General features: G+C 35.5%; 1 protein-coding gene across 1 annotated transcript in view; it reads right to left on the minus strand.

The window, feature by feature from the left end:
- The window catches only part of PPHLN1 (periphilin 1), a 61142-nt gene extending 41148 nt beyond the window's left edge, over positions 1 to 19994 (minus strand). The window contains exons 1-4 of the mRNA XM_010076272.1: positions 19923 to 19994; positions 18901 to 18957; positions 16588 to 16767; positions 15628 to 15689 (exon numbers count right to left, since the gene is read on the minus strand). Of these exons, the coding sequence (XP_010074574.1) occupies positions 15628 to 15689; positions 16588 to 16767; positions 18901 to 18957; positions 19923 to 19994 (371 nt within the window). The remainder of the gene's footprint in view (positions 1 to 15627; positions 15690 to 16587; positions 16768 to 18900; positions 18958 to 19922) is intronic.
- Between the last annotated feature and the right edge of the window lie 335 nt (positions 19995 to 20329).

Here is a 20329-nt window from a genome sequence, read left to right on the forward strand (position 1 = left end):
CCAGGACACACAGGATAACCCTCCTGCTTTCTTCAAAGGCCTGAGAGCAATGTGCCCACCCTCGGACACTACTCTGCCGGAAATGTGTGGATTAATGGGAGACTTTCCAGAAGAAAATAACTGAAGAGATCAGAGACTGACAAAACACGTTAAATGAAGAAATGCTCAAAAACCTTGGCCGGCTTAAATTTAGCAAAACAAACCAAAAAAAAAAATCCAAAGAAGCCAGGTGAGTTCTCAAACCTGTGAGATATAGCTGAATATAGGAAACTAATGCTTTATCTACATTATACGTATGAACATGTCATGTAGCAATAAACTTAAAGTGGGGGAAAAAAAAAGACGCTTTAGTTCGGACTTTAAGAATACTAGAAAGATTAGCTCAGCACTGAACTAGTTTGTCTAGGTAAGTGTGTTTTTATCTATTAAAGAACATATTGGTCAAATATTTTATCAGGAATGAGTTAGGTACAGCACACTTTTTCTTCAGTTTCCCTCTAAATCTCTCTCTTTCTAAATATTTTTATTTACTTTTAAAGCACAAGCGTTCTGGCAGACCAGTACACCACTTTTATGCCCAAAGTTTTTATGATCAAGTTATTAAGTCCTAGTACACAGAGAAGTTTATTGTGGAAATGTTCACAGAGCCCCAGCTATTGCACATGTATAATAAATGCTTTAATATCCAAATAAGAATTTACAAAATATCACTGAAACACACTTTAAACAGGAAAACACTTAAAAGTCTCATTCTACAATAATATTACACACAAAAAAGTAGAATCTCACTTTCATTTTTAAAATTTTCATTTCATCATTCCATATTAATTCTTAACTGGACCCTTTCCCATACTGAACACTCAAGCTGCTAACTGTATTAAATCTCTTTTGGACAGCATAACAACAGCACAGCATTTCTGATGTTTTCTATTAATATAAAAAAACACACTGAACAGAACAAAATAAGTATTGTTTTACCTTTTTTTTTTTTTCCTTAAATACTTAAACTAACATACACCTGCAATTTGGTAATGAAGGCCCCAATTCAGCAAAGCAGTTAAGCACATGCTTCAGATTCCAACACATACTCAAAAGGTTTATTGCACAGGAACAATATTTAATGGAGATGTAAAATTTTGTGCTCAGCTGTAACTTTAAGACAGAACTACTGCCCTTAATAACAAATACAGGATTAATCCCTTTTATATACAATTCCTCTTATCTTTATACTTTGTATTCACATCTCACAGTCCTAAAAGCACAAGTTAGTTCTCTCAGCAGGATTGCAACAGGAAGTATTTGCATTTCTAACCTTCATGAAACTTAACCATTAAATTCTCACTAAAACTGACAATCTTGGATGAGCTCCTGAAATGTTATAAGTAAACAGCCACACTCTGATACACCATCCACCAAGGGTCAATGAGGGAAGAGCACAAGCCTGAGAGTTCTTTTAGTTAATCATCAGTTCCAGTTTCCTGGAAGAAAAAAAGACAAATACAGAATAGGCAAAGGTACAGCTTTCTGCATAGCAGGAGACCAAGAGAATACAACACAGGGGAGCTTTTAAGTTGCTAAAGGATCAGAGACACTACCTTTCCTAAGCTACCACTACCACATCGAGTACTCCTGGTCTCATCCCTCCCTGCCATTTCAAGCCCTGCAAACCATTCAGCAGCAATGTTGTGGGAAATTGAGAGCTATAGGAAGCCTTCTAGTTCACAAAAGAGAGTGGTACAGCTTAAGCTATGTGAAATAAAGACTTAACATGAACTGGTGTGTCACTTTGATAATTTATGAGTACATCAGGTCAAAATTCAATCACTTGCTAGATGTGAAATGCCTGGAATGGAGGTGTACTTTGGTATATGAAAGTACATCACATGCAATATGGGAAAAAGTTTGTTTGTACAGGGAATCTTAGTTCACCCTCACTGAATCTATGCTACTGGGCAACCGTGTACTTCATGCTTACTGTTCTTTTGGACTTCTACATCCCAATACAGACATCCACATTTTCAGCTAAAACATTAGTCTATGATGTGGTCCAACCACAGAGGACATAACTCACACTTTTGACACCGCACTGAAGAGACTGGCAACTCAACAGCACATCGCTGTGGAGCAGAAACTGTAGGTTCTTTCAGTAACTCAGAGGTGAGTTCAGTCTATCACCTAGATAAAAAGTCAACAGAGAAGTTTATGTGACCCTTTCCATCTGAGAAAGATTATTGCTATTGTCAAAGGAATTAAACATTTAATTTATAGCCAACGGCTTGATTACTAACCTTGCCTAAAAGTAACTCATGCAATTTTATAAATAAATTGAGGAAATTATATGTATCTCCTAAGATACCAGATTTCAGTGCAAAAAGATAAAACAGACAAGATTTGAACCATGCTTCTTAATTCAATACATTTTCCCTGTCTCATAATAAGCAGGCAAGGGGAAGAGGAAGGACGAGTGAAACAAAAATTAAAAATCTTCTTGCCTTCCTTGTCAGGAGACTCCAGAGCTAACAGCTACCAACGTGATTCAGATGATGTGGAAAACATTTAATAAAACAGACTACACCCCTGACCTCTAAGTTTCTCAAAAGATGTGCTGTGTTAAACATCCAAAAAGCAAACACAAAGAGTCAAGAACACCTCTACTTGTAACATCTTCAAAGTAAATGTAGGTGGTGGAAGCTTCCAGCCACCTCTCTCCCAGAACTCATTCCCTTTCTTTTCAAAGTACACAGCACATGTTTGTGCAATAAACCAACAATTTACTTTAGCTCTGCTTCAGAGATTTACTATAATCCTTTGTTATTGTCCAAAGATCTTTATGCTGATTTATCATAAGCTAAAACAATACAGTGAATTACACCATCGTAGATATAAGTAATTGAATCAGGTTGTGTCGGCTTTCATCTGAACATTTGAAATGATGACAGATTTCTTATGGCAATTGGCTGTCAACATTTTATGACTAAGCAAGTAACTGCAGTACTTATAAGATATACCTGCATTTGCTTTAAGTGAAATTAACATAATTAGGTCTAGTCAACGTAATCTCATTAACACCTTTTCACATGAAAGCAAAAGGAAACAGGGATCGCAGAACAGCAGTAAATGTCATGAAGATAAGGATAACGATGTACCAAACATGCAACAAAAAATTAAAAACATATAAATGTTTCACAATTTTTGTGCTTCATGTGGTACACAGAAGTCATCATATGCAAACACCAAAACTTCACACTGATGCCACTTGTCCACCTCACTCAATATGAAAGCTGCTAAACTCATCTCCCCTCCACCTCAGGCTGTCATGACGGATCAGGGAATAAAAACTAAGACAACTCGAATATTATAGCAACATTAAAGAAAAATGCCTGCCTATGACCTTTAATTGAATAGTAAAACTATGCACTTCAACTGAAACTGGAAATCATATTACACTCTTTTTTTATCCTCAGTGAAGAGTACCTTTTTTTCTCCTGTCATTGAGAATGTACTTTACAAAACTTCCTGGAACATAAACCCACTGAACAAAAGTATATTAAATTCAAACTCTCTATCATCTGACAGAGAGAAACTATGATCAAGCATACAGATTAGGAGAGATGACCAGGAAAAAAATAGTTAGAGTCCAGAAAAACAGATTTAAACTCCAAATAATTAAGAGCAAACAGCTTTATAAAGCTTTATGTAGAATAAAGATAAAATATGTTAATTGGACAAATCAAAAGCAAATTAGACAAAATAACTGCATTCAAATGCATGTGATCTTGGATTCTCTTCTTTTCGAAAATGAGGCCTTAGTGAAACCCTGCAATCTCTTTACAGTAAGAGAATAAACCAGAGGTCTGAAATTCCAAAGTGCGTACTTGCTTGACGTGATGGACCAAGTTACAATTCCAGTTAACAGCTACAGGAAGCAAGATACAATATCTTCACATACTCTTTTTTTTTTTTTCCTAACACTATAACAGACCAGAGAAACTGGTTATTGTTATTACTTCTAGAGAAAGTTCTAACAGGATGGACCTTCCTAAGTAGGAAAGTGCTTGCACATTTACCGTCATCATGCCTGAGGCACTGAGACCACCACATGGGAAAGAACTTTTTAAAGTTTCCCTTTGGTACCAAAGAGCGTGGGGTTGACGGGGTGCAAGAAGGAAAAAAATTCCCAAGTACTACCCAAAGCAAGCACAAAGGTATTGAGAACAATAATTTGTGGACAGTAACATCCTATGAAACACAAATAAACAGTTTTATGAACATTTTAAAATAATTTTATTTCTTACAGATCTTCTAAATCAGTATGGAAAATGACATGAGACTGCAGACAAAAATATGTGCTATTTAGAGTCATGCAACTTTATATTACCAAATTTCTAAACAAAATAAGTTTTCTGGGGCTGGGAAGTAGGGTTGGTGGGTTTTGTGGGGTTCTTTGTTGGTTTTGGAGGGGTGTTGTTTTGGGGTTTTTTTGGGGAGGTGGTGTTTTTGGGTTTTCAGGTTTGCTTTGTTTTTTATGTCACAGTCAGTGCTTGCCAAGCAATTCAACATAAGCAAACATTGGTCTAATATAAACACTAAGTACCTGAAAGAAAGAGGGAAATATTTTTGCACTATATTTATTAGTATATACAAGTGAATTTTATCTTCAGCAAGCTATTACTCTTTTTCACAAAGGCTATCTTTAAAATTCTTAAATAGGAAAATCCAGAAACCATGAAATATCTGCAAAAGGAGCTCTTAAGGACTTTAACTGGTATGTTGCAGAATGTCATTAGTTCATGGATACTTAAGAGAAAGCAACAAGTAGTGTACTGTAGTAGTACACACCGATTTGATCAGCCCTTGTGGTTTACTTTCTAACACTGTCAATAAAAAGGTGCAAAAGGAAAGAGCAAGCTGGGGAACAGGTTTGTAAGCAGTAATACCTTATGTCAGTAATACTGACACACTATACCCTTATTATATTTAGTTTTCCTTTCTTTCCAAATCCCTTCATGAGATCTACAAATCAGAAAAACACTCCATTTTTCTTCTTTATATCAGAAAAATGCTTCACAAATCACAGTTTTTTATTGTTAAAGTGAAATTTGAAGGAATTAGGTCAAATAGGTTTCATTTGCTTACGCCTCAAAGTTTTGTAATAGTGGCACAGACTTCTGCATAGCAATTCTAAATAAGTTAGCAAACTACCTCTGCTTTTGAATTTCTTAAGATAAGAGACATCATATGTATATGAAGAAAATTTTTTTTTTCTTTGAGGTCATTCCTTCCTGTCAAGTATGTAGTTTGTTCAAAATCAGAAAGCCCGAGTTAAGACAGACATTTCCTCTTATAAATTATTCAGCCATGCAGCTTTATCTTTGTTTTCCAGTCTATTTTGTCTTTTCACTTTGCTTACAGTTTACAATCACTATAAAATACATTAATATCTCTTGCCTTTTTTTTTTTTTAGGTCATTTCCTATTTATTACAAATAGCACTTACGTGAACATATTTAACACAGAGACAAGTCATGCTACTGGGGTAAATTCTTCACTAAAAATCCTTTTGCAACTACTGTACACATTCAGTTATTTCAGTGATTTAGTAACAGTTAACTTCAGAGCATAGCTCCAGGACAAGTCATACTGAATTCAAACAGGTGCCACTACAATCTTAATCTTCTGAACCTTCCTTGAATCTATACTCTCACTCCACATCTAACCTGGCATTGAACTTCTCTCTCAGGCAACCAGACTGGTAGATAATTATTCAATTGATCCAGGTGGGTTAGCAGGACCAGATCACTGAAGAGTACAAACACCTGAAACAGAACCAGGGAGAGGGAAGGACTGCGATGGCACCAGCTTAGATAGGTTTAAACTACTAACTAGATTTTTATTGTAGAAAGATCCACCTCCTTACTGCATGCATTACTTTTATTTATTTATGATAAATAAAATAGGTTCCTTAGCAGTATTTTACAGTAGTTTAAGTTAGCATCAGTAAGACTCAAAGTAGTAATACATTTTTTCTCCTAAAAATAAGACATGCATATCTAAGCAACACTCAAAACAAAACATTCTGGCTGTAATATACATAAATTTAAATATAAAATTTTAACCAGTATGCTGTTTAACAGACACAAGTTTTAGTAAGAGAATTCACAGTAGCTGAAGAGTTTTTGAAGTGACAGGCAATGAATTATCTCTTTCAGCCTCCTCTGTAACATCATCCTTTGCCTTACTTAGACAATCCTTATAAAAAATTCTTCCAAAAAATGCATCTAGTAAGATGATAACTATAGAACACATATTGAGTTTACTAGCTCATCAAACCTGAATTGGTTTGCCCCTCTACTCCACTCTCATGGGACCCCACCTGGAGTACTGCGTCCAGCTCTGGAGTCCTCAGTACAAGACAGACATGGACCTGTTGGAGCGGGTCCAGAGTAGGCCACAAAAATCAGAGGGACCGAACACCTCTCCTATGAGGACAGGCTGAGAGAGTCTGCATTGTTCAGCCTGGAGAAGAGAAGGTTCCGAGGAGACCTTATAGCAGCCTTCCAGTACTTAAAGAGTGCTTATAAGAAAGGTGGGGACAGACTTTTAGTAGTGTCTGTAGTGATAGGACAAGGGGTAATGGTTTTAAACTAAAAGAGGATACATAGACTAGATATACAGTAGAAATTTTTTACAATGAGGGTGGTGAAACACTGGAACTGGTTGCCCTGAGAGGCTGGAGATGCTCCATTCCTGGAAACATTAAAGGCCATGTTGGACAGGCTCTGAGCAACCCGATCTATTTGAAAATGTCCCTGCTCAAGGCAGGAGGGTTGGACTAGATGACCTTTAAAGGTCCCTTCCAATCCCAATCATTCTATGATTCTATAAGTCAACACATTAAAATGCCTTTTCTGTTTTACTTTCGAATTGCATAAACATACTCCCAAACATAATTTCCACAAATAATTAGGCATACTACTCCAGGAAAGGTAGGACTTCATTTGACACAATGCAACTATTAAAGGTCAGACTTCAGAAGAAGAAGACATTCCCACAGCTGGCTGACAAAACACTGTTGCGTGTCATGGCATCAATATTCAGTTCCACCTAGACAAAAGCATTTGTTACCAACTCACAAAGTAATACTACAAAGCTTCATATACAAGGGAAAGAACCTTGTATGGTTATGCAAATATATATAATGCATAAATGTCTAGACTAACATTAAGAATAATTTTTTAGCATGTAAAAACAACATCACCTTTTAAAAATAATACCAATGGCATCTGTTCATGGAACTGCTTTATTGATGAACCTTCTCAGGTGTAGATCATAACACACTCAAATGCAGCAGTAGGTGGAAAATGCATATCAAAAATCTTAGCAGCAAAATGCTTAACAAAAGGATGCCTACACTGTCAATAACACCAAACTTTTTCCTTTCCTCTACTGAAATTTACTGCACATCTTATTTCGTCAATTAAGGGGAGGAAAAAAGCAACTTGCATTCATGTAAAGAAACGACATCTATGCAAAGCTCATCCTAGTATTCCCAGTATTCCCACCTTCTCTCAATGGGAATTAAATTCCCTGAAATGTTTAGTATATTCAAAACATAACAAACAAGTCCTTGGAACCTAACAGATGAAGAATTTCTCTTCCTACGGGAAATTATGTACAAGTCCTCTGTGACAATACTCCCCATCCACAGAAAGCCATTACTACATTCATTAAGTCAATTCATTGGCTGGTCGTTGAGATGATTTAGTTAGATGCACATCTTAACAGTATCTGTCTGGACTCGAAGGGAGACTCCCTTCTTTTTCCGTCCCTGCTGCCTCTCAGTATCTAGCTATTTTTCAACATATTTGTTAGGAAATCTTGCCAGAATAATAAAGTGCTACCCATGGGAGTTTGCCTCATTATTTCCCAATACAGCATTAACTTGCTAGTTTGATAACACCTACCACCCAATTATAATGCTAGCTATAAAACCAAAAAGCAGGCTTGTCTGGTCCAAAGTCTTCTTTAAAGTGAAATGTTAGCCAAGATCTTACAGTGTACAGGTACACAATCTTCTCTTTAGGCATGTTGCCTTATCATACATTGTAAACAGAGGACCTCCTGACAGTTTATTAACATTATGTAAACATCACTGATAAGAAGAAAAATAAACACATGACAGTAGTTGAGAACTGCCATGATGATAACTTTTTTGTAACCAAAATTTGGTGTGTTTCCTGTAACTGTTGTCAAATAAATACTTATAAGTCAATTTACTGCCTAGTTGTTCTTTATTCAACAGTAATTCAGGCAGAGTTTTTAAGAATATCAAAATGTTCTTTAAGAAGATTATAACTAGTAGTCTTTAGTCCAAAGAATACTTCGTCAATCCCTTAGAGTCACAACAGAGACCACATTTAAAGGTAACTGAAACGTTTCAAAGGACCAAAGAAATACCATACAAACACAATCAGACTGAAATTACCTATTTGTAGTTACGCTTTTCAAAAACAAGCTTACCCAGTTTTCTCTTATGGGTCTCAGTAGGAGTCAAAACCAAGATTTAGAACTGTCCTATGTTTCAAACAAAGGGTAGGCTCTTCTGCATAGGGCTCTATATTCACAAGCTCGGCATGGCAAAAAAAAAATAAATCAGGTAGTGGGAAGTTCTGATAATTTGACAATTCTCATATATAAGAAACTTTGAAAAGTTTTGATTAGAAAAACAAAGCTTCCATGACACCATTTAGAAATGAAATTGAACAGCCACAACCCTCTGTAAGCAACAACAGCCGGATGAGTCTCCTATCAGCTAGGATGAAAAAGTCATAACTCAGACTCATGAGGGAGGTTCTATGGTCCTGGCTGAATGACAGGAATACTGTCACTGACCTCAGAAGCTCATCAGGAGAAATGATTAAGAGAAAAAGAAATTAAATGATCAATACAGCACATACTACGACTTTAAAGTTTAAACCCATTCCCCTCAACCCGAGATGGAAACTACATAAGCAATTAAATAATCAGCATTTCACAAGACCCTCTAAAAGGAACAAAATTATCAGTAAGCAATTTTTGAAAGCAAAGATGTTTTTTTAGAATTGGAATGAGAAATCCTGTAAAGAAAGAAGAGAAAATGGGCCTTCAATAAAGATCACAATCAGTTCATTATGCAAATAAAAATATTTAAAAATTAAAAGCAATCACTCAACTAGAGCTAGCAATATTCACCCCCAGTGAAATTAATATTCACCTTACAGAATAACCCCACAAATAGCTGAAACATGCAAAAAAATCCCATTTAAAAAAAGAGGAATTTTTACCTATTCCCTGTATTTTTACATGGGGAAAAAAAATTGTACAGTTGAAGCCTTGTCCACCAGTGTCTCTCCCCGTTCTCTCAAGTGATACACATTTCAGAAGACAGCAGTCTTGCTTTGAAGGAAGTTTGTAGTATAATTCTAGATATAAACAAAGCAGGTCCCACCAACATAAGTAACAGCAGAAACTCAATTTGACATAATATCCTAATAGGAAAACAGCCAGTGTTCAAATACATAGTTTTAAGTCTCTGGGTTCTAAGTTAAATAGAGGAAAGAGATTCATCACAGCAACAAAACCAGACTTATCCAAGTTGAAACTTTTTAACTTTTAGTTGCATTGATCTGCAATAGTGGACAGTCCTGAACTGTTCTTAATTATACATAGCCTTCAGTACAAGGCAGTTTTAAAACACTACGTGATATCTGCATGAAAATATTCAAGTTCTTAAAATTCATTCAAAAGAAAGGTCCAAAGGAACCTAAAGCCTTAGTAATACAACTAGACATGTGCAATTTTGGCCAAGTAACAAAAAAATCGAATTATAAGACATAAATCTCAATTTGCAAACAAAGTCCTTGTCCCAAGCACAAAAGAGCTAAAGATGTGGGAGAGCAGAAAACAGCCCACAAAGAAAATGTAGCAACTACTGAATGACTAAGACTGCTGCATAAGACATGAAGTGTAATATGAAGTCATTAAATATTCAGTGTAAACCAGAATCTACTTGAAGTTATCTATTACCTATTATCTTGCTCCAAAAAGTTCTAACTCCCCCTTCTACTTCCTCAAAATATCATAAGCCAAGGTAAACTAATTTAGCTAGCCGTCTAATACAATAGGTGTTCCGAACTAAAGCTTTCAACAGACAAGTTCGTGCCTGGAGTTGCAGACAGGTATAACAAATCTACCACAATGACCTATTTTAAGGAAACTGTAATTTTGTGTATGAATAAACAAGTTACTCTAGTAGTTCGTGTGAATACCTGAGAGGTTCAACGTTCTGGCACAGAATTTATTTATTTCTTAAAAGAAAAAGGCATGTGCTAATGAATATGATTAGAATTCTGCTTATCAATCTCTGTCAAAAGCAAGACCATTTTCTTTGGATGACTGCCATATTTATTTCCCTCCACACATTTTTTTAAATAAAGAATGAGGTTTTTGTATGGTGTCCCTTAAGACCTGTCAAATATTGCAATAGAACAGCAGACTTATGTACATTTTTAGCACCATCTCATAAATCCCTTTGGCTAAGTTTCTCTTCTATAAGCAAGACAAAGATCAGTCTATATTACAAGAAAGTTTAAATCCAGTCTAAAGACCTCCCACGACATAATACACTGTTTTAAGTTAGTATAAAATATTTAAACAGGTTCACTGTTTCATTCACTAAAGAATACATACAGTGGGGGAAAAACAATAAACAAGCTATCCCCTGTAATTCAAAGGTGATTGCACAGTGATAATATAAAGATAACTGCCTTGGCCTATGATACATCTGAACCCCCAATATTAAATCTGCTTTATTGAGAGAAGAGACAGTGACCCTTAACTTCTATCTGGAGACTCATCAATGGCTTTGGTTTAAAATAGCCATTCTTGGCAAAGAACAATTTTCCTGTTAATATACAATCTTCAGACCACTTCTCTAGAGAGAGCATCCTGTCATCACACACTGCCTGCAAGGGGTGAATCACCAAATAGAAGGGTAGTTCAAGCAGAGTTCACAAAGCCATGATTGATGGGCTTCTATCCCCAACTTTGCTACCAATTTTCTCCATGGCCTTTAGTAAACACCATCTCACTGTGAAGGTTTGTGCATCTACAAAAATTGTGGTATATTATGCTTTATGACCGTCAAGAGGAAAGTTTAATGTTTAGAAAGACACATAAAATTCTCAGAGGAAAGACAATGTGACATTGGTTTAAAAGATTTCCAAAATGAAATATAGAACTAACTGATGAATTTTAGTTGTTCACAGATCACTAATTGTTTAAAATTAAGTTTCAGCATTTTGCCAGATAGTTTTCTTTCATTTCTAGCATCAAAATTACTTTATTATTTCCACTTATTACAAAATATTTCCTGTGCACTCCACAGACAAGCAGATCTGTTTTATATGCACAAACACATTAGTATTAAAGACTGGACTAAGACTACTTCCTAATTTTACACAGGACACGGAAAAAAACCACAACAACGAATAAACCAAAGAATACACCTAGTAGCACCAAGTTCCCTTCATTAATAAATGAAAACTTATTAATATCAACAACATGAGAGGAAAATTAAAAACGTTCTATGTGAGACACTTCTCAGGAGTCTATATTATATGAACCAACATTATTACTGATGCAGAGTACTTTGTCTACAAATATGGCAACCCCTATTTTACAAAAATCTGGACCTCGGATGATTTTAAGGATCAAATTCAATGCATGTATACTTGGGATTTACAAGTGCGTCATTTTGCAATTTCTCTTTGAAGATGAGTTTTAAGCATCTTAAGTTGCCAAGTTTCACATATTTTACATCTTATGAACTCAGTTTGGCTGAAAAAAAAAAGAATGAAGTAATGCTCTGTGCACTCAAAAGGATTAATATTTGGTATGACTAAAGAGAAGAGCCGCTAACATTCTTCTGAAGCATTTCACATGGCAAAGTTCATCTGACTTCATAAAAACGAACATGTATGCAAAATCCATTGCTATAAGGCCCATACAGAAGTACTGTAAAGCTGGAGTTCTTCAACATAACAGCAGAGCCCCCTGCAACTTCCCAAAAAATCTGACACGTATAAAATAATTTGAGTGCTTTGAATAAATGAGTTTGATATAACACTAGGACAAGTAATAACACAGCCCCAGAAGTGACCAACATCAGTAAAATATAAATGTACAAAGAAGTCATCTGTTATTTGATCTCCACTCATAATTTCCAAGTTTCACAATTTTCATAGCATCAGCAACCAAGACATGAAAACTGTCATCATGTGTGTAGAAAATTCTCTGTTCTCCAAACTAAGAGATTCTACTTCGATGTACAGTTCTTTAAACATGACAACTAGGCTTGAACCAAAAGGCACTTCAAATCAAGCTATGACTGTAAGGTTACACAATTCACATCAGTGCCTGGAGTTCAGAAATCCAGCAAGAATCCCAGAACAAGAGAAAAATGGCTGGCAACTCATTTTGAAATCTATGCCCAGTGCATCCTCTGAATTACTTTATTTTTTACATATGAAAAAATTATATTACTGTACAGAAGTCATGGTCAGGATGAGAGCTGTTCACCGACCATAGAATAAAACAGGGCTAACAACTCTCAAGAATTGAGCAGTCTAGGAAAGAGCAGAAGGATCAGCAATGCTCCACTCAATGGTAGGCTATTGGCAAACGACAGCTGCCTGGAAACTGGACCATAACCCCATAAGAAGAAAGAAGGCAAGAAAGAAGACAGGTAAGCCAAATTGTAGAACCTCAACAATCCTCTTGTCACACACAGAGAATTGCTGCTGGTCAGCAGCCACAGCCATGCAACTGCCAAGTAAGTATGCAGTTCCTATTTTCAAGGCAAAGGCAAGGAGCTTAAAAAAAGAAAGTCCACAAAAGAAACAACAACAGCAACAAAAAAAACCCACTTCAAAAAAACCTAACAGATGTTTTCTTCAACACAGGAAACGTTCATTCCCCCTCGCCCCCAAATTCTGCATCATTTAAGGATTTCTGATATTCCAGATAAGCAGCTTCTTCTACTTTGGGAGAATCTCAAGTAATGCTTTTCAGCACTTGAAAGAAAGATGGGAGAACAAAAATGGAAAGAGTAAGAGATCAGAAATTACTTTTTGACAGTTAAGCTGCCAAAAATCAAAGTGAATTATTAACTTGTAAGAGGAAATGCTAAACTTATTACTGACAACAACTTCTCACAGCACACTTTTAGCTGCTGAATGAATTTTTTAAAGTACTCAAGAAAACTGATTATTTATGCCAACAAAACAGCTATTAGTTTTAGAATTTATAGTCACTGTACTGACTATGAAAACCCATTAACTTTACAAGTCTCCTGAGTGCCTTCACAAATCTGACTTTGTACTATGTTTTAGCTATGTTCAATGCAATTTTTTAAAAAGTACTTCTGGTTAAAGTAATCTTAAATCTCCTTCTACTATCTCAAATTTAAAAAAAAAATTATATGTACTATAGAAAAACTTATCCAAAATAACTTTCATCATATCCAAAGAGAAAGCATTTTCACATATAATATTTTTTTTTAATCTCATGTTTTATAGTGCAAATGTCTTTTAAAATTGAAAGTAATTAGTTTTTTCACTACAGGAGATAACATACATCAAGTACCGTACTTTGATTTCCTCTGTTGAGATCCACTACATAGCTCAACAGTGAGCAATATGGAAGAAATCATAATTAAGTTTATTACCAAGCATGAAATGCTACAAGTGTTTAGCAGTATGGTCACAGGATTTTACACCCAAGATTATTTTCTACTCCTGTGCTCTTCTGTACAATCTGACTTCTGACATGCTAACACATTTATATAATAAATCAGTAGGGCTTCATTCCATTGCAAACATATTCCCACATCCTCAACTGAATCAAGTATCTTTATGAAGTTCTTCCACACTGTTACTGCACTTGAATAACATTTACACGTTCTGACATATATAAGATGGGACTACCACCTACCACACAACGCATCTGTAAAGCCTTCAACAAAACGTGCTGACATTTTATCCTCACATTTTAAATGCAAGAAATCAGGATGCATTTAAGACAAGCTTTTTGACCACTGGGTGCCACTCTTGTTCTGCATAAAATAAACTGCTTGGCACTAACCCACTCTTCTCAGTCTTTTCTTTTTTCAGCTTTAAAGAATTCTGATTCTTCTAAAGTGGGAGGAAAAGATGTAAGAAGTTTTACATAAGTTTCTATAAAACACTTACTACTTTCCAAAACACCTTCCTGTTGCTTTTAGCCCCAAGAACAGAATTTTGAGAGAAGTCCAGTGCATACAGACCCTCATGGTATATGAAGGTGTTTGGTTTTTTTCATGTTGACATTATGTAATAACCTAGTTACTCTATATCTAAATTATCACATTCAAAGGAAGAGATACATACTGCAACTTGGTAGCCCTTTAGCACTGCACTGCCATTGATGCTAACAGCTTCACACTGAGTTTGTAAGGCCTCAAGACTGAGGCTTTCAGCAAGCTTGTCAGGATTCCTCTGAGTTTCTTGACCTGCCCAATATTTTTTTCTTAACTTGGTGCAGGTTTAACAGAAATTGTTTTAACTGACCAGGTGTCTACAGATAACTTGGCTGACTTCTGTATGTTTGTATGACACAACCATAGTTTTATACAGATAGCAGTAACAAGGAGTTGTCCTATGTAGAATGAGGTATTTATGACTAACACCATGATGCCATATATAGAAACATAGGCCTGGTATAATAGCAGACACCTTGAGAAGTGGAAACACAGAATATGTGTATAAAAATACAGCCAGGAGATAACATTCTTAGGTTAGACTGTTAACATTTCACTTATACTAACAACTAATTCTTGTCTGAATATTTAAGGTGAGTTTCATCCTTGTCCATAAATTTTGAGCGTTAACACTATCTTGTGCACTCTATTTATCATATAAAATAATCCCACATCAAACATCACTGCAGGCATATGTATGCTACAGTCCTATTGTTTAATACTATTCCTTACATTTCATAGATGGGAACCTGAGGTACAGACTGAGAAGTACTCACAGAAATTCATATCATGTATGATGGAAATACCAACTCATCAGTCCAACTGAAAAAAACAGGGAGGTCAGAACAAGGCTATGGTGAACTTCATAATCCCTTTATCCACCCCAGCAACCTTTAAAATGGTGCAGGTATCCCCAAGGTAGTGCAGTCACAGAAGTCACATTAGACCAAAGAATTCTCAGAAGTCTCGTAAAAACTGTGACTGACCAGGGAGATGCGCTAAATTACTTACAATCTCAGGCTGACATCCTAAAGATGCTATCATTAGGCCTCTCACCTTTACTAAAAAAATACTAAAATAGAGACTTCCATGTCGCACCATTTATTTAATTTGTATTTCAAACAATACAACTAGAAACCACTTTTCCACTATCATCTTTTACTTCAACAAACGTCCTTTCCCATATCCTTGTCATTCCATTGCTCTGCTCTACAAACTGTTTTGATAACAAAGAAAAATGCCCTAAATAGTCCCAGCCTATGCATGGCACTACTTTAAATTCTTATAAAATACCTGTACTCAGGCTGCCGACTTATGGGATGATCATCCCTTGGCCATCTGTATCCTGATTCATCCTGCAAAAGACACATACAAAACAATTGTGTGATGTGTATCTCAACATCAGATGCCAGGCACAGTTAGTTGCCAAATGGTACTTATTTACTATAAAACCAAAGCATTTAATGAGATAAAATTAAGTATTAATCATTCACAGCGAAGTTCTTCTCAGTTTATTCACTCCATTCCTCTCATTTTCTTCTCTAATTAGTACAAAAGAGAGCAACTTTGAAATGCTGTAAGAAACACAAAAAGTACAAAAATTTCCAAGCAACATACACAGGCTCCAACTTTAAAAAAAGAACATCTTCCTCACTGAAACATAAATTATCATCAGTATCTCGAAATTAAAAAATTTCAAACAGCTGAGTTAGAGGAGGCAGCAGTAATGACCTTTCAAAGGGACCATAAATTTTGTAACTAAATGTAGCTATTGGGGAAAAAAAATGCATTCAGCATCATGACAGAACTTAAATAAACCAACAGCTGTGTTAATTAGAAGGATACGTAGATAACATTCACCAAGCTCTGTGTGCAAGGACTTGTTAAATACAAAGATTTTGCAATCATTCTTTCATTCATACAGAGGACTTCTGGCCACTTTTGTTTCCACAGTGCAGACTCTAAGCTTTTCACAGAGCTGGACAACAGCCTTCTTCTAAGTCAACAGAGTAGCTAGGAACCATAAGCAGTGGCAAACAGGCACTACTGCATAATCATAAGAGTCTTAGAAGCATAGTAACTGCGAAAAAAAAAGCAGCAAGCATCAAAAATCTAGATTTTTTTTCGATTCATTCTATGGCAGTTTATGAGAAGAACAGTAACAGCAAGGTTCTGTCTGAAATAGTACTTTAATTGTTCAGCATTCAAGCATTAATAACAAGATAAACATCATAAACATATGAGAAGAATCACCTTACGTACACCTCGGTGTGGAGGGCCACTTCTTCGGTCATGGGCAAAACTGCGACTCTCTTCATAGTCTCTGTACTCAGCATGACTGTAATCATCATAGCGACTGTAGTTCCCATCCCCAGGTCTTTCAAGAAGTGGTGGTTTCTTGGGCACAACGTTTACTACTCTATGGTAATCATCCTAAACCACAAAACAAACAAAATCATATTCTTTTTAACAGCTGTAAATCTGTAGCGAATACACAAAAGTAAAAAAAAAACCCAAGTTATTTCTAAATATTGGACTATAATAATCTTAAAGCTGAAATAGCACAGGGTAACAACAAACACTCAAAATCATGCCAGTCTGATCGTGGAATAACTTATTAAATTTAATTGGACACCATTCAGTTTCAATCCTTAGGCATTGCAAGTTTAATTACAGAGCAAACTTTTCCAACATGGCTTAAGTTCATTTTGTTTTTTTAAGCTTAAAGCAGTAGCATTAGCTACTTTCTAAGCATTATCTACTTCCTTTTTTTAAGAATTAGCTATATATATTTCTGAGAGACTGTTACATTAACTTAGGAATGCAATAAAGGAAGTTACACCTGTAATGCCTATAAAACAAAGAGCCCATTTGAAAATACTACCGATTTTCTTAATGTCAATAACATCCTCCGCACTATGAAGATTACAGTGAAGACAGGCCTTGCTTCATAATCTGAATAGATAAGCACCTTCTCAATACAATGGAGTAGGTGATCTGAGGATTCAAGTGACAGAGAGTTTTAACACTCTTGGTTTTTCTTTTAACATGTTATGGATTTGCTAGAATGCAAAATTACTTCATTGTATTTCCTTCAAATAAAATGCCATACACCATTCAGCAATTAAAGAAAACCTTTGTTTATTAAGCACAAATTGCACGGCTACAAAAGTTACAAATTCAGTTTTCTAGAACCAAGTGTTACACAAGCCAACTGCAAATAAAAAGCAAATTAAAACATGAACGCAAGACCTCGTATTTTAAGTCTTCTTCCTTTAGCATGGTGTTTTTTCTATGAGCTTTAAAAACATAAGCTATAAATGCAGAGACTTGTGTTAGCATGTGCAATCCAGAGGAGGGGTAAAAGACACTGAATTTTTTTTTAATAGTAGTAGAAGTCACAATCTAATCCACCAACAGTTTTTGTAGAAAAATACATTAAATTCACAAATTGCTACATATTATCATGCAAAAAAAAAAGTTAGTTCTGATTTCAAAGACTATCCAACAAATTCACTAGAGGGCAACCCAAAGCCAGCCTACAGCCATACTGACACAAAGGAGAGACTACATACACATTCATATACAGCCATGATGCTTGATCTACCCTTACCTTGTTGAACATCCTCCAAATGTATTTTTTTTTTTAGTTTGGTGTTTTACAAAGATGTGCTCTGAAGCTAAAATAAAACTGCTCTGTGCTTTAACCTCACCCAGAAGCCCCCATCACATAACCATACTGACATTCAGAAGGATAGTTACACCAAAGCTCAAGGCGTACCCGCTTACAGCTAATTGTGCCAAGAGCTTGCAACTTTACATTGTTTACCAGGATCTGAAGGCATGTTTCTACTACAATCTATATGTGATACAAAATTAGCATCTGGCTTAGGACAAGTCCCTTGCTCTCTCAAACAAGGGATACTTCATTCTATATTATTGGCATGTCTCAGTTGCAACATACTAACCTATCAGCAAACGCCAAGTGCGTTCATAGATGGAGTAAGTTAATTCCATTTTACTTGTCTAGTCAAAATTAAGTCAGACCTCTATATGTGGACAGACATATAATGGCATTACAAGGACAGAAACAGCCCGCTAACTATCTTGAATCAGCAGAGCTGCATGAGAAGGAGCTTCATATCCATCTTTCAGTACGGCAGAGAGACACCAGACCTTGGTTTGCTCAACCACTGGGGGTGTTGTTTTGGTACAGATGGATAGCATTGATTGTGATAAATGAGTGTGTTCTGCTAGTCCCCTCATCCTTAGTTCCAAATACATGTCATATAAAGCTAGCATTGAACTATCTAGTTAATTCTTGTATCAAAATTAGTGCATCACATCTTTCAAATTTTAAAGTAAATTTTCATAATGCATATACCATGCACTGTTCCCTGGACAGCTTGAAAGAATTTAGGAATGTCACTGTTGCAATGGTTAAATTAAATTAGCAATGTGATAGTCAAGTCAAACATTGATTAAAAAAAAATCTGTGAAAATACATTCTGCCTTTCTTCGTGTCCTATTGCTGATAAATATATTGAGAAGCAGCTGACTAAATACCCTGAGCAAACTTATCTGATTTCCAGTTTGCTGAAAATGCAGAAATTTTGTTGTTACCTGTAAAGAGAGTTAAAAATGTCACAGAGAAGCCAAACACTAATACGCTACTCAACAGAAAAGACTACATAACTAGTTACCAACACTGGCACGCTTCCAAAATGACAAGCTGAAAATACGGTAGAGGGAACTCAGAAAGTACGTAAAATCAGCTATGCAACAGCTCCAACATTTAAAAGAATTAAAAGAAAAGTCAGGTAACAGGCATGGGTATCTGAAATTTTATTTTGCCAAACATACATTGCACAGCATGTAAACAGAAATATCAAAAAGAGTTCTTAAAAGTTCTCTTTAAGAAGAAGAGATTTTCTAAAAGCATTCTCAAGTTATTCTACAGCAAAGTAAGCACAGCTTCTGCGTTTGCTTTTACAAGCATAACATACAGTAGAAGTCTCCATGCCTACAAAGTAAATTTCCATTGACAATCTTCTTGATAAGCATTTCCCTTACAAGGCTCCAAAACACCATTTCTTTAGCAAAGATTTATTTCCAACTTTTGTTATAAACACTTCCTTCTACACTTTAAGCATGATAATAAAAAACTGCATTGGTGACAAGAACAATACTGAAAGTAGTAATTTTACCACCTTAAATCGCTTCAAAAATGTATTAACATAAAAAAAAGTCTGGGGAAAATTATAACATAGTATTGTCTTTGGTTGTCCAGAAATTATTAAAAATCCTGTGTTTAATAACACAAAGAATTACACCAATATCTCAATTTATCAAAATACAAATATTCTAAAACATTTTCAATAGATTTGAAAAAAAAATACATTATTTAATTTTGTAGGCATCCTATTATCTCGTGCAGACGCATTTGCTAGGTTGTTGGCTTAAACGAATGCGAAAAGAATGGAACCTGGGGTATACTAGGAACTTAAATATGTACATAAATCCATCCGTTGTGAATATAAAGGTATACTATAATGGTATAATGCTAAAGAAATATACTGTAGACTTACATCAGGATGAATCCTTGGAGGAAGACGTTCTCTTGGAACTCTTTCATAGTCATATCGCCCTTCAGACCACATTTCATCTCTTCGATATGCCACTAAAGACAATAAAAATCCAATTAGCCAAAACCAGACTCATGAATCGACAAAAGGATAGTAAGCAGAGCAATGAAGGTTCCCAGATTTCTCCAAATATAATGTATTATGCACAAGCCCTGTACGTAACACTTTTAAATTAGGCCTTTTAAAAGTCAGTCTATCTAGTTATAGAAAGTAATGAACTTAAGCAAAAATAACTCACAGTATGTGCAAGAACAACTGAACAACTGGAAATTAGCGCAATATAATCAGTGTAATTACAGGACTTACAGATATACATACATAAGATTATCTACTTTCACAAAATTAAAACA

The sequence above is a fragment of the Pterocles gutturalis genome, unplaced genomic scaffold (assembly GCF_000699245.1).
Source record: "Pterocles gutturalis isolate BGI_N339 unplaced genomic scaffold, ASM69924v1 scaffold19353, whole genome shotgun sequence".
Taxonomy (NCBI): domain Eukaryota; kingdom Metazoa; phylum Chordata; class Aves; order Pterocliformes; family Pteroclidae; genus Pterocles; species Pterocles gutturalis.